Raw genomic sequence first — 12,924 nt, forward strand, 5'->3', positions numbered from 1 at the left:
GCCCGTCTTGCGCCTTCCACGCTTTTCCGCCCTGCGCCGTACCAATCTGTCCGTGTGCGCCAAGGCAGATACTCCTCCATGCGTAATCAAGCGTACGCTGCAAAGAATACAGAAGCACTTAAGGGGTATACTGGCTAACCTGCGAGACAAAAACCGTCGGAAAATAAAGACTATGCTCCACCCAATGCGAAAGGAGTACACGCGTATAGTAACAATACCGAGATGATCCCGTGGCTGTGAAGGCTCCTGGCCTCTCTCTGGGATGCTAAATCGAGACATGAAGAAGTAAAAAAGACTGCCGAGAGGTTGCAGGTACAAAGGGAAGGTTGGACTCGTGAGCCCAAGCTTGAAAATCGATCAAGTTCGTTAGAAAAATCCAGATATAGCGAGAGTTCCTTTTCCGGGTATGGTCGCGCGGCTGGAACAACGAATGATTCCGGGCCTCAAGGTCCAAATGAAAATACACTCCAAGCCAGTCTATAGCGACGATGCGGAACTCGGGGCGCTTTGAGTTTGGCCCCCATCTCCTTCTCCAAAGTACGCCGATGAGACAACCCAGAAAACAGCGGAAGACAGGACAATTGTGCGGGGGAAGAGGGTATAATCGAAGGGATAAAAAAGTAGTACAAGCGAGCGGGCATCTTCTTCTCTTGCTCTCGCGGTGACAAATCCGAGATTTGCAACGGCAACAAACTTCCAACCTTGATTGGAACCGTACTGCCGTCGATGATGAATATGAAAAGGTTAAAGATGGTGCCCCGTGCTAACCCCGTTCCCATGCTTTGCAGGCTCTCCCGGTGACATTACGGGAGAGTGTTGAGGAAGACAATGATCGCTTATGCTGCCGTTGAACGCCATGAGTATTTGATGATGCAGAAAGTGCGAACAGGTCATCGTGGTCGGCTTTTTTTCTTTTTTTTTTGTTGGTTGTGTTTCGTAGTCGTGGGTCGTTGAAAGGTGGTGGTACAGGGTGACGGAGCTATGACGCTGAGATTATTTCAGCGAATCCATGGTTGAGCTGCGGCTTATCGTGGCGAGTGTGTCACGATCGTTGTCGCGCTCTCGAGACTCTTTCTCTTTGCGTTTGTGGCCGGAGGGCGTGCGAGAGAATACGCGCTGGAATAAGTCCCTCTTGCTGGTACGTGTGGCTTCCATTGGAGGACTGGGCGATTCCGACTGGCATGCGTTTGCAGCGGCAGTGGCGAAATGGTGCTGCATCTGCATGTTCTGCTCAATGTCCACGTTTTCGGCCTTCTCAATCTTGCAGAAGAGCGTCGAGAACATGTACTGGTCGCCGTTTGTGTTGTACAGGGGAAGGTGTCGGTACCCCTGCTGCAAGCTGCTGAGCTTGGCAGTGAAAGTCGCAAGAGGCACGCTGCTCGAGCTGGCCGTCTTGCTATCGGTCGAGTTCCAAACCGTCCAGCGCACGAACACAAGGTCCGGGAAGCGTGTTTCAAGGCTCATGGACAGCAGCGAATTGAAATTCGGGTCGTAGCCGTTGCCCTCAATCACAGGCGTGCGCTTGCGAAGTGGGACGCCAATGCCCGAGACGCCATTGCGCGCTGACGCGTCCATTCCACCCTCGCCTATTGCGGCACCCCGGGACTTGTCGTTGGCGCTGTACATTTCAAACTCAACGTATGGGTTGATCGAAGCGTCCGCTTTCATGCCGCTGGGACGCGGCAGCTGCTGCGCGGAGATGATGTGAACCGAGAACTTGACAAGCTTCTTCTGCTGCTTGGTGCGTTTGTGTTCGCCGTTGACGATTTCGCGCTCCCTAGGCTGACGCAGCTCTTGTGGCTTGAGCACATAGCCGGTTCTGTCGTTCCCCGCCGCAAACATAGCGTCGTTGATCTGCTGACCCAAGTCGTATGTCTGCCAGTTCAGCGCCGCCATCTGCACTCCTCGGCGCCAGAATTTGATCGGGTCGAAGTTGGACGAATTGATCCGATAGCCTGACGGATAGACGCGCATAAGGTGGTGCAGGTTGTGCTCCTCGAGTGCCGCCTTGGAGGAGGAAGATTCCTTGTTGCACAGGCCATCAAAGGTGCGTTCGGCGAACGAATAGATGTGGTTGTACGTTTTGGCTTCCGCGGACTTGAAGTCAGAATACTTGATGCCCCGCGTGTACACACCAAGGTCACCGAGGACTTTGACGATCTTGCTGGTCTTTTTCTTTCTCTTCTTCTCTGCATAGGTAGCAGGCGGACTGTCGCTGTCCTCTGCCGAGCTATGCAGGCTAGCACCCGCTGACGTTACAGACGTACGCGGCGTTTGCCAAAACGGGGTAACGCGATCCGGGGGGCTAGACGAGGGCGGGCTCGAGAGCAAAGGAGAGTCGGGGATTGGGCTGTTGTCAATGTTGATGGGTTTGGAGAAGGGAGAGCTGAAACTCCGTTGCCTGCTGCGAGAGTTGGGCGTATCGCTCGGGGTGACTTTGTCGTCGGCATCTTCCGAGGCCTTGACCTTGATCAATATCTTGTTCTTGAGCTGCTCTGGCGACGGAAGGACTTGAGTGTCGTCAAGAGGCTCCTGCTGGAGCTGGTCGCCAAACTGGCTCTTCATGATCTCAGCCATGAGAGCCTGCTGCTCTGGGTTGCAGTGAACCTCCAGAGAAATGATAAGCGGGTACGGCGACGATACGAACGCGTACTTTTGGATGACCGCGATGCAATCGGCAAACAGCACATGGGTGGTCAGCGTCCGACCATGAACGACGATCGGGCGACCGTCGCTGCCATCCCAGCAATCGATCTCGATGCAACGGCATCCTTTTTGCAGCGCAACAATGTATGCTTCAGTGCTGGAGTGGCCTGCAACCTGGCGTCCAAGGAGGTAGGTGTTGTGCGAACTCGAGATAAAGTACTCGTTGAGCGGGTGATCCAGCTTGGGCTCCGATCTCGGCGTGGCGAGGACGTGGTTTGCTGAGGACGTCATGAAAGCCTGAAATGCCTGAAAATTCATGCTCCCCAGACATGCATCGCCGTTAAGCGAAGATGCGGAGTTGTTCCTCGGCTTTCCGACGAACTTCTTGAAAACGGTCTGCCAATATTCCTGATCGGCAGCCACGTCAACACCCTGCCGCTCCTGCAGGAAACGTTCGAAATCGCCCCAGTACAACTCAGCGTTGGCGCCTTTGACTGAGTCGTAAATCGGTTTTAGGTCACGCCTCTCTTTTAGCTTACGGACGAAAGTCAAGAATTGGCCGTAACGCAGGTAGCCCGACTGCTCGCCAGCCTTGTTGAACTGAGAACGCAATGCATCTTCTGTGCTGTTGATCTGGAGACTTCGGCAAAGCTTGACGGTGCTAGGGAAGTCGAGTTTTTGGTCTTCCTCGGGGGTCTCGTGGCCTTTGGGGCGGTCAAAGGTGCGCTGCCACAGGGCTTTCGCAGTCTTCTCGCCGGTGCCTGCAAGACCGGCCATCATCTCAATGCGGCTGCGAGAGACTTCCTCGAGAGTGCCTGTCCAGAGCTGAAAAAGGAAGTTGTTGGGGGCGATCAGGTGCATGGCCTTGATGGACCTGCCCTTGTTCATCTCAGGGTCTGAGTAGATGATGGTGAACCACCGGTCTTCCTGGTCGGCGGAAATCTGGAATTCCTCGCGGTAGTTCCGGGCGTCCTTCCCAATCCGGATTTCGCGGACATCATCGATATAGAAAGATTTCGAAGGACGGGAGGAGTCCCACGTCACTTTCGCAGAGCCAAGGTCCAGACGAAACCTCCTGCTCTGGGTTTTCTTCCCGGTGACCTTGGTAAGCCAGGTCCCTTGCTCTAGGACGTTGGAACGGATAGGAGCGCCTTCCGTCATTGTCCCCGTGGCTGACCGACCGGCGGTGATACCAAGGCCATGGACAACGCATTCCTGGGAAGTCGTTGCCTCGCCCGAATCCTCAATCGCCTCCTCGTCCGGGCCCTCCAAATCGTAGTCCGACACGTCCCATGCGGCTTCCCGCGGATCCGAGACCGCGTTCCGGCTGTCGCTCCTCCTACGCATGATGACGGGTCCGGCGCTGTGGTCGCGGCGCGCGCTTGCGCCGGAGCCGCGCTGGCGGGTGAGTCGGCTGTGGGCGCCGCGGGATATACGTCGGATCAGGTTGGGAGATTTGGTGATGGCCATGGCGTCGGCCATGGCGTTGGAGCCGGGGGAGGAGGTTGGCCCCGGGGCCGAGGTGGACATGTAGGCCTCGGGCAGGGAGAAGGGCGCGGAGGGGAAGGAGGTCGCTATGCGGGTGGGGTGCATGCTTTCGGGGGTGGTCTGGAGGGAGGCGGTCGAGTCCAGCATCGAGGGCGCAGAGGTCGGGCTGTTGCGCTGGGAGAGGCTGGCGCAGGGTTGGATGGTGAGCGGCATGGTGGCATGGTGTGCATTGAAGCGGTAGACGGAGCTTTTGGGCGTGGGCATACGGGGGCGAGGCGCTCCATTGTGGTCTGGAGAGTCGTGCGCCGAGTATGCCGCGAAGGAAGTCATGGTTCGAGCGGGAAGCGGTGGCCCTACTGGCGTCGAGGACGGGACGGCATATTAGGAGAGGACAAGAATGAGAGATGGTCGTGCGACCGAGCCAGCTGGGTCTCCGGAGGTGTCGTGGGCGCTCGGGGCTGTCGTGTTTACCGCATATTGAGCATCGCGCATCAAGCGCAGGACAGGCAATGATGCGGCAGGTCAGCTGAAGAGCGATGGGGTCGAATGGCGCGGAGTGCGGTCTTGCTCCAGAAGAGGGCTTGCAGCGCAGTGAGGCTGGGCCTGCAGCTTATCCTAACAGGTAAGCATGCTTCTCCACGCGCGCTCGCGGGCACCGAAAGTGCGACGGGGGCCGGGGCGGTGGTACGTACTGAGGGCGAGGCTGCGGGCTGACGCAGGCTGCGGAATGCGGTCGTGGGAATTGCGCGAGAAGGCTGGCGCCGTGGCCGTGGTGGAAAAGGAGTGCGCGGGCTTGAGGTGACGGCGGGTGCTCGCAAATCTGACGATGGCAACTAGTTCGTTATTAAAGAGGACGGACCCGAGGCGCAACGGCGACGGGCCACGATGAGCCATCCCTGCCCTCGTGCGGCCTGGCGTTGGGCGCAGGCTCGCAAGGCATGCCTCTCCGCAGCCGACGGTGCGTCGCAGGCCCGCTTGGCCACAGCGCGCGGCATGGGTGCGAGAAAACGGCCCACGGCGGCGCGCCCAGGGCAGGATTCGTTTCAAACGCCAGAGATTATTTGCGTCATGGCCTGCACGCCCGTTCCACTTCATTTCACGCCCGCCCGCCCGCCTGCCCGCGGCGCGCCCCTGGGCCCCGGACCGTGTGCGCTGCCCTGCTGCCCTGACCTGAGGCGCCTCGCGACGCAAATCATCGTGCGCTGGCAGCGCAGGCGGCAGGCGGACAGGTCATTGCGCCTGCTGTCCCGCGCGCCGACGCATCCGGAGCGTGCGTGCAGCCAGGAATCCGTTCAGCCCTGTTGCGGAGCTGCGACAAGAATAGCGAGCGGGCTAGCGCTTATCGGGACCGCCAACAGGCTGCCCTCCTCGTCAGGCACAGCGGCAACGTGGCGCGCCCTAAGCAGCTTTGCGCCTGTGCGGACCAGCTCTGTGGTTAAACTATACAAGCTGCGGTGCGCTCGTCGCTGATCCGAGGCCGGGGTGCGTTGCCCGCCGTCCCATGCCCGCGCCAACCCAACCGCCAGTGCGCAACAGTCCGTGGCTTCGTCGCTCCTTCGACACGCCCAAGCCTGAGCCGCTGCGTGCCCGTACGGGTGCAGCCATGCCGACTACCGACCGCCGTCGCGCTCGTGTGTCATGTCCAGCGCAGCCCGGCGCCGGGGCCCTTTTGCGCAACGCCTCACAATCTGCATGCGACTCAGCGAAGCGTCCGCACCGGAGGATCGCCGCCAGCAGCGCGCGCACGCTCTTCGGTCGCCTTCGACTGCTTCGAGAAGACTGACGACCCCTGACGCTCCTGAGCCGCGAGGCCAAGCAGGGCGCGTTCCCCACAATCCCGTCCGTCGCCCCGTAGCCCTGCGCATTGGCCAGCTGCGCCTGCGAAACGAGACGAATTTCCAGTTTCCCATCAGCTGACTCGGCGCCTTCTCCAATAATCTCCATCGAGCGATTGAACAGAGGCCGGCGAGCGGTGTGCGCGCTGCGTTGTTACTGTGGCTCGCCCGCCTCGTGATGGGCCGTGGCCGGCCAATTGGCGTACTGCGCGCGATGCTCCCGGCCTGGGTTGCCGTTCAATGCGACGCCGTCACCAGAGCGAGACGCCTCAACCAGGGCCCTCACCACCATCACGGCCACGCGCGCGCGACAGACCTGCTCGATCCGCCGCGGCGGGCCGCGTGCGCTAGGCCAAGCGGCCGCGCGACAGCAGCACCACCGTCACCCGCTCCAGTCAGCGCCAAAAGGGGGTTTCATCAATTCGATCAATCCGAAGCAGCACATCGGACCACCGCGCATTCCAGCTAGTTCCCAAACCACCAACTAGCTTGCGTGTGTCCTTGGCCGCGTTTGCGCGCGGCACGCCTCGTCATCCCTGGGGGAGGGGTGTCGCCAGGAAACCTGGGAGGGCAGCGGCAGCTGCGTCGCACGAGCTCCGGACAAGGGCAGGGCACGGCGCATCCTAATGACTTGCAGGAGGGGGCCTGTCTCATGCCGGACGGGGAGGGGGGGGAACTGTGGCACGCAGCTCCGCCAACGGCGACGGGGGGGGAAGGCGACGAGGCAAGGAAAAAGAAAGTGGAAAGTTTCCTGGCCTGTCGGCCGCGCGGGCGTCGTTGCTCGAGCACAGAACACAGCACGCGCACAACGGGAATCTTCACAAACGCAGTCATGGGCCTGCGTGAAAAACCTTCGTCATTGACTTGCAGGGGCCGATGTGCAGTTTGATCCCCGCAGCGACTGCGCAAAAAGCAGTTGCAGCCTCGGCGCCCTGCACCGCCCGGCGCCCGTTGCCAACATCATCATCATCAGCATCATCTCGCGCCTTCCCAGCGGGCTGGTTCAATCTTGCTGCGGCCTGGCGGGCGGGCGGGCGGCGGGTGGGCGGGCAACGAACGGCGCGGGCATCCTGCGCGGCGCCAGCCCTGCTCCAATTTCCCCTCAATTGGGGCCGGCAGCAGCATCGTCGCACCGCACGGATGTCAGGCGATTGCCTGCGTCTGCGTCGCACGAACAGGCCCTCTCAAAGAGCCTCACGCTCGCGATTGATGGCAGAAAAGTGGACAGCAGCCTGCAGGAACGTCCGGCCTCTGCGGCGCCCGCATGTTCAGCACCGGCAGCACGAGGGCACGCCTGCGTTAAGGTTTCTCTCCTACTCCACTTCCCTCTCTCCTCAGCACTAGGCCGCGAACGTCCTCTTGCGCATAATTGTTAGACGCACATTGCTGCACACGTTCGGCACACGCCCGCAGTGATTGGCAAGAAGGCGGGCAAACACCGCCCGCCGAAAAGAAGCTATTGAGAAATGCTCCGCATGACCACCCTCTCTGCCTTGTAGATAAGCTTGAACAATGACAACATGACAGCCCCCCTCCTCGCGCTAGTAACGGCACACGCAATACTTCCAAGTTGCGCTGCAGACTCAGCATGCGCCTCGTCCAGGAGCCTATTGGAACAAGACGGCAGACCGGCAGCTAGCGGCGGAGCAGCTCACGGCAGCGTTGCACCGATGGCACACAAGAGCGAAGCAAAACAGCATCATGGATTGGCATTGCGCCTTGCCCTCCGTCTTTTCCATCACACCGCGCCACGACTGTTGGCCTTGTGTTCTGGGCCGGCTGATGCAATCAATCCAGCTCGCCGGCCTGTCACGCGAAGAGTGCAGCCGGGAAACGTATACCAGCTCGGTCCACTCGCTATAGCAACAAGGTTAGGGGAGTTGGTGCGCTTTCCCGCATGCTAGTATCCATAGATCTATCGTGCATCCGCGCCTAGATGGGCGCTTCAACTAGCTACCCGCCCTCCCTGTTGCAACATTAAGCGAACGGACCTCGTACATGGATTCGAAACAGTATGCGCGCAAGGGAACACGCAGAAAAGATCGCCTGTCCCTCAGGCAGGAAACATACCACGTAGGAATGTATGCTGGGTCTCATGCAGAAAGTGCAAAAAAGTCCGCACGTCCGGCGTTGCATGCTGTCGCATGTCAAGGCATGCGCACAGCGACGAGGCGCGCACGGCTGGAGCTGGAACCCCCCAGGAGAAGACTTTTTTCAGCTCCAATTCCAGCCCTCAGCCGTGTGAGCCGTCCAAGGTTCCAACACCGTGGTCCTGTTTCGCCGTGGCCGTGTCGGTTGTCCTCAATATGCTCAATTAGGTCTGGGGCATATCCCGTGCGGCTCGGAATCCTGTAGATTAACGGCGAAAACTATGTTGTCCGCTGCCCTCGTCGACGTTCCCGCGAGTTCGACATCCCGCTGGCAGTGCCCGCCGGCCCGTGTGCAACGTGCCCTTCCATGGATGCATTGTTGCCCTCCGCCGCAGCTGCCATTGATCCCACAAGGGCTTTCGGTTTCGTGAAAATTATTCGCTCTCGCCGGCCTAGGCCGGCCAACTCACTAGGTGACTCACCTGCCGTGGCCGCCACCGTGTTTGCGTCGTCTGACGCTAGATTCGCCTGAGAATCAGGCATCATGAAATGCGAACAGGCAAACACCTGTTTGTCCGTCGGTGAGTCCATGGCGGTTGTGTTCCCGCTCTCAACAAATGCCTTGGACTAAGACGCCTGCTCCTCACCGCTGGTCATTGCTCTTCCCGCACTTGCATCTGCCGTGTCATCGGCCCCAGCGCGGATACCCACAGAATGCAGGTGCGCGTATGCAGGCGCCGTAGCGGGCGTTCGTGCTGCAGCTGAATTACCGGACGCCTCGACCAAAAGAGAGGAAGTGGTGCTCCATCCGGCCGTCGGTATCGATCTCACGCCTGGTTCAGGCAACTCGCTCCTCCTGGGCGCTGTCAATAGCTGTCGAGTCGCCTTCCCCGAAAACAAACTTCTTCCACACGGCCTCCGCATCATCTGCTTCTACAGCACCGTCAGCATCGCCGATCCAGCCTTGCGCGGGCGCAGCTGGACCCTCCTCAGCTGGCACGGTGATTTGACGGCGAGACCCAAACGGAGAGCCCAGGCTGCGGATTTCGGGAGCGCTGTCCGATGCCTGCGCATGCAGGGTGCTGCTGCAAGAGCGCCTGAAGGTGCTTGCAGCCCTGCGCCCAGACGGGAATGCGGAATTGAGTGGCTCTTCGGTGGGCTGACTCCTCCTCACGCATCGACTTCGTGCATTCGCACGATGTCTTGCATAGGTGTTGATCGGTAGCTCTGCCGAGAGGTGCAGCCTCGCAGCACGATCTGCGGAGCTGTCGCGGAGAACTGCCGACGACGATTCGAGGTCCTCTCCAATCCCACGGCAGGGCGTTTGCCGCTTGGAACCGGTCCGTTGCGCGACAGAGGATTGGTCGGCTCTATCCAATGCGAAGCCTTGGATCTCCAGCCGTCGAATATCATCGAACCCTTCTTCAAGCGAGCTTGGACGATCAATTAGCTCCAATGAGCCCCTCGACCGTGGCCTGTTCGATACCCGTGCCAAATTATTGTAAAAAAGCCCTTGCGCACCTGGCTCGGCCGGACGAGACTTGGACGGCTTCGGCGGAAAGCTCTGGAACTCTGGCTGCCCCTCGGTCTGGACACGCGTCTTAGCCTGATCCAGACTGTTACTACCTCCGCCCAATTCCACCTCTTGTTGCGATGTCGGGCACTGCATCGAGTCTTCCTTGTGCGTCTCCAAGGTGCGAATTCTTTTTTGTTGATCATTGCCAGGATCTGTATTACATTCATCAGCAGATGCAAGGAGAGCGTCCGCCTCTGACGCAGGGGTTACAGGGGCCCGACAGGAACATTCATCAAGTTCTTGCAAGAGTCTTTCGACATCTTCAACAGGCTCAGCTTCGGTGTAGGTTTGAGCTTCCTCTGATCCCTTGTCTGTGTCAGGCAAATTAGTCAGAAGTTGAGTCTCGTCCTCGTTCTTCTCAGTCGAAACCTCTCGCGCACGAACTGGCTGCAGCTCTTGTACCGCGTCGTCCATGTCGAACAGCATTGGATCCGATGGCGTGAGGCGATGTTCAGGTTCATGCAAGTCGTTGCCTTGTGTAGGTGGTTGAGTTGCAAGAGCGTGTGGCCCTATTTTTACGACAATATCCTTGTCGTGATTCACCAGGGCCCCACTCATCCAGGGGCCACCGGCAATAGCTTTCATGTTGCTCAGGAAAGGCGCCCGTGTCGCGCTATGTCCATCGCCCCTTCGAACCCCGTTATTGCCCATCCGATGCTTCTTTCCTACGGTTTCTCTTTCCCTGGTGGACATGAACTGCATCCGTAACGGCTGAGAGGGTGAGAGGCCGGCCCAGTCACGGCGGGCTAAAAGCCTCTTACGCTCACGTTCTACAATGTCGTCATTTACTACACCATCCAAACGGCGCTTGTTTATCGCTTCGTCTCTTTTTCCAGCATATCCCCTCTCGTGTGATGGTTTCCCGTCGTTCTGGGTCTTCGCGGACGGTACTACCCTGGTGGGTGAGAAAGTTAAGTCGCTCTCATACAACAGCGGCAACGGGGCCTCAGCACCCTTCGAGGCATCGTGAATGGTCCACGGGGAGATGCGGCGGTGTGTCGGCAATGACCGCGGTGATCTATGCGCCGATGGTCGCTGTGCTGGTTGCCGTGCTGGCCGCGGTTTCATCGAGGAAGGCCGTTGCACCAGGTGAACCAATGTCTCATGTTGGTTGAGAGGCTGGCGCTTGATTGGCAAACGCCGCCCGAGGGCTACACCCAAATCCTCCTGCTCCATCCCGTCCGGCAGGAAATAGCGACGTCCAAAGGGCGGAGAATTGTTGGCATTGGCGTTGTGGTGCTGAGTGCGGACCTTGGCAAAATGTTGTTTCTGGCGATGTGTGAGAGTGTTGGTGTTCGAGTGCCGTTGCAACCTGCCGCCAGTCCAGTTCATTTCGAGGGCTACCGATTGTGGCAGCTTGATCGACAGGGAAAACGAGCCCAGCGGCGGCGGGCGATCGGCGGGCCAACGGCTCGTTCGCTATGACGCCTGCCGTGAGAAGCGACGCGTGTGGACGCAGCCGTGTCTTTGGGTTGGACCGCCTGTCCCCGTGACCCCCTGCTCTTTCCTGATTCGGCTACCTGCCAGCTTCCCCGCCTCGCCCTGCATCTCCTCCCGCTCGTGCTGTTGCCCTTCTCTTCCCCCCCCTCTAGCCGCCAGGTCCTTCGCTACCTTTTCGCATCTTGCATCTACGCTCTTCCTCTTAATTTCCTACGCCTTTTCTCAGCTGAGCCGGCGCGACGCAAGCGACCGACTGACTGAGCGCCTGCACCGTATCTGGCACGTCCCACTCGACCGCCACTCCAAGCTACTGCTTGACTGATACCGATTCTATGAGGTCAGCGTTGCGTGCGTCCGCTGATCGCTGCAATTTTTCCTGCTTCCCTCGACCTCCCACATCCTCCGCCGCGCGATGAAACACTGGGAACGGGTCCGGCTTAACGAAGGGGAGCACACCTATACGCCTATGAGCGAGGTAGAATTCTGGCACGGCCGCTGAATACATTTGGGGGGAATACTGCGGTTTTGTATAGGGGGCCATGCGGCGTGCTGGGCTCAACAGCAGGGGCAAAGCGGGCCCTCCTCAACGACAGGCTCCCACGGTCACTCCGCTTTTCACCACAAAGCCACAGTATGACCCGCAGTCAGCTACATCGCTTCGACAGTCACCCGCCGACAGGGATGTTGGATCATCAGTCAACAGAAGCACTAGAAGCAACGTGGCCGCAGTGCAGAAGGGTTTGGAGGACATGACGTTGAAAGAGGGGGTAGGTCTGTGGGGAGATGAGCGGTCCGTACGGACTGCTGCGTACAGTCCAGCGTCAATCACACGCCATGGCAAGGCCTCCCACTGCCCCCCGACTGTCAGCAAGGTTCAACACCAGCAACCTACCGCTTCGATCGATCCCATCTCGATCCCGCAAGCGTCACAATGAGCTCTCATTGCCGTCAGACCAATCCGACGGACGTCCAGACCCATTATAAATGCACCAAGTCCAAAAGCGTGGCTATGGCGGTGGAGATTGCAGTGACGCCCAGCTCCACTGCGACTCCGGCCGGCGAGCTGCGATGGGGCTAAAATACCACGTCGACAAGCCAGATGAGCATTCGACATCTCGATCCCGCGGTCTGGGTCGCATCGACAGACGCACGCCCGACATAATGCCTAACGCGACTTCACTTCTGACCGCAAGGCCGCCTGGTGTCCGGTGCTGCGCGTACGGTACAGTCGCGCTTGCCGATAAGTGCTGGCCCTAAGGCAATCTGGGGTGGTAAAACCGGCGCTTACCCGCAAACACACGCATAATGATGTCAGGCGGCTGGCTGAGGGGTATGGCGGGGCGGCTGGAATGCTCGAGGCGACTGCGACAACACGCACACCATGGTGTGAAGGCTGACTTCAGACGGCAATGGCCCCTCCAGCACACACGTCACGTTCGAATGACATGTGAAATCGAAGCAGCAAGCCTGAGTTCCTAGCACACCGTCGCAGCACGGCAGGCGCGGGAGGCTGCCAAGACGGTAATTAGTGGTGTACAAGGGTAAATGCACCCCAGCCGACGGAGTCAATTTTGGGAGGGGCGTGCAGGCGGACAGGAACATTGCGCGTGGTGTTGGGCGGTTGGAGGCTCACAGCCACCCGCCTGTCGTGGACTGGAGCCGACCGGATCGGCAGAGGGGCAGCGCGGCGGAGACTAACGCGCACTCACCTGGAGTGCGTGGCGGAGCCCCTCAGCCCCCATAAAAAATCCAAACGGCGGCGGACGAGAACCCATCGAACGCGCCAGGCCGGCGGATTCTCGACGAGCATCAGATCGCCCCCCACCGTCGCCGCATCGCGCGGGAGACA

The 12,924-nt window shown here is 59.5% G+C and overlaps 2 protein-coding genes across 2 annotated transcripts; both read right to left on the minus strand.

The window, feature by feature from the left end:
* Positions 1-993: 993 nt before the first annotated feature.
* Positions 994-4,464, minus strand: BKCO1_2400059 (1-phosphatidylinositol-bisphosphate phosphodiesterase; the record flags this gene model as incomplete). Its single annotated transcript, XM_020273157.1, has 1 exon — positions 994-4,464. The coding sequence occupies one exon, from the start codon at positions 4,462-4,464 to the stop codon at positions 994-996; it is 3,471 nt and encodes a 1,156-aa protein (XP_020130510.1).
* Positions 4,465-8,897: 4,433 nt separating this feature from the next.
* On the minus strand, positions 8,898-10,286 carry BKCO1_2400060 (gram-positive signal ysirk family; the record flags this gene model as incomplete). The annotated part of the gene is made up of 1 exon (XM_020273159.1): positions 8,898-10,286. One exon carries the CDS (start codon positions 10,284-10,286, stop codon positions 8,898-8,900), a length of 1,389 nt encoding a protein of 462 aa, XP_020130573.1.
* Positions 10,287-12,924: the final 2,638 nt, after the last annotated feature.

The sequence above is a fragment of the Diplodia corticola genome (assembly GCF_001883845.1).
Source record: "Diplodia corticola strain CBS 112549 chromosome Unknown scaffold24, whole genome shotgun sequence".
Classification (NCBI taxonomy): Eukaryota; Fungi; Ascomycota; class Dothideomycetes; order Botryosphaeriales; family Botryosphaeriaceae; genus Diplodia; species Diplodia corticola.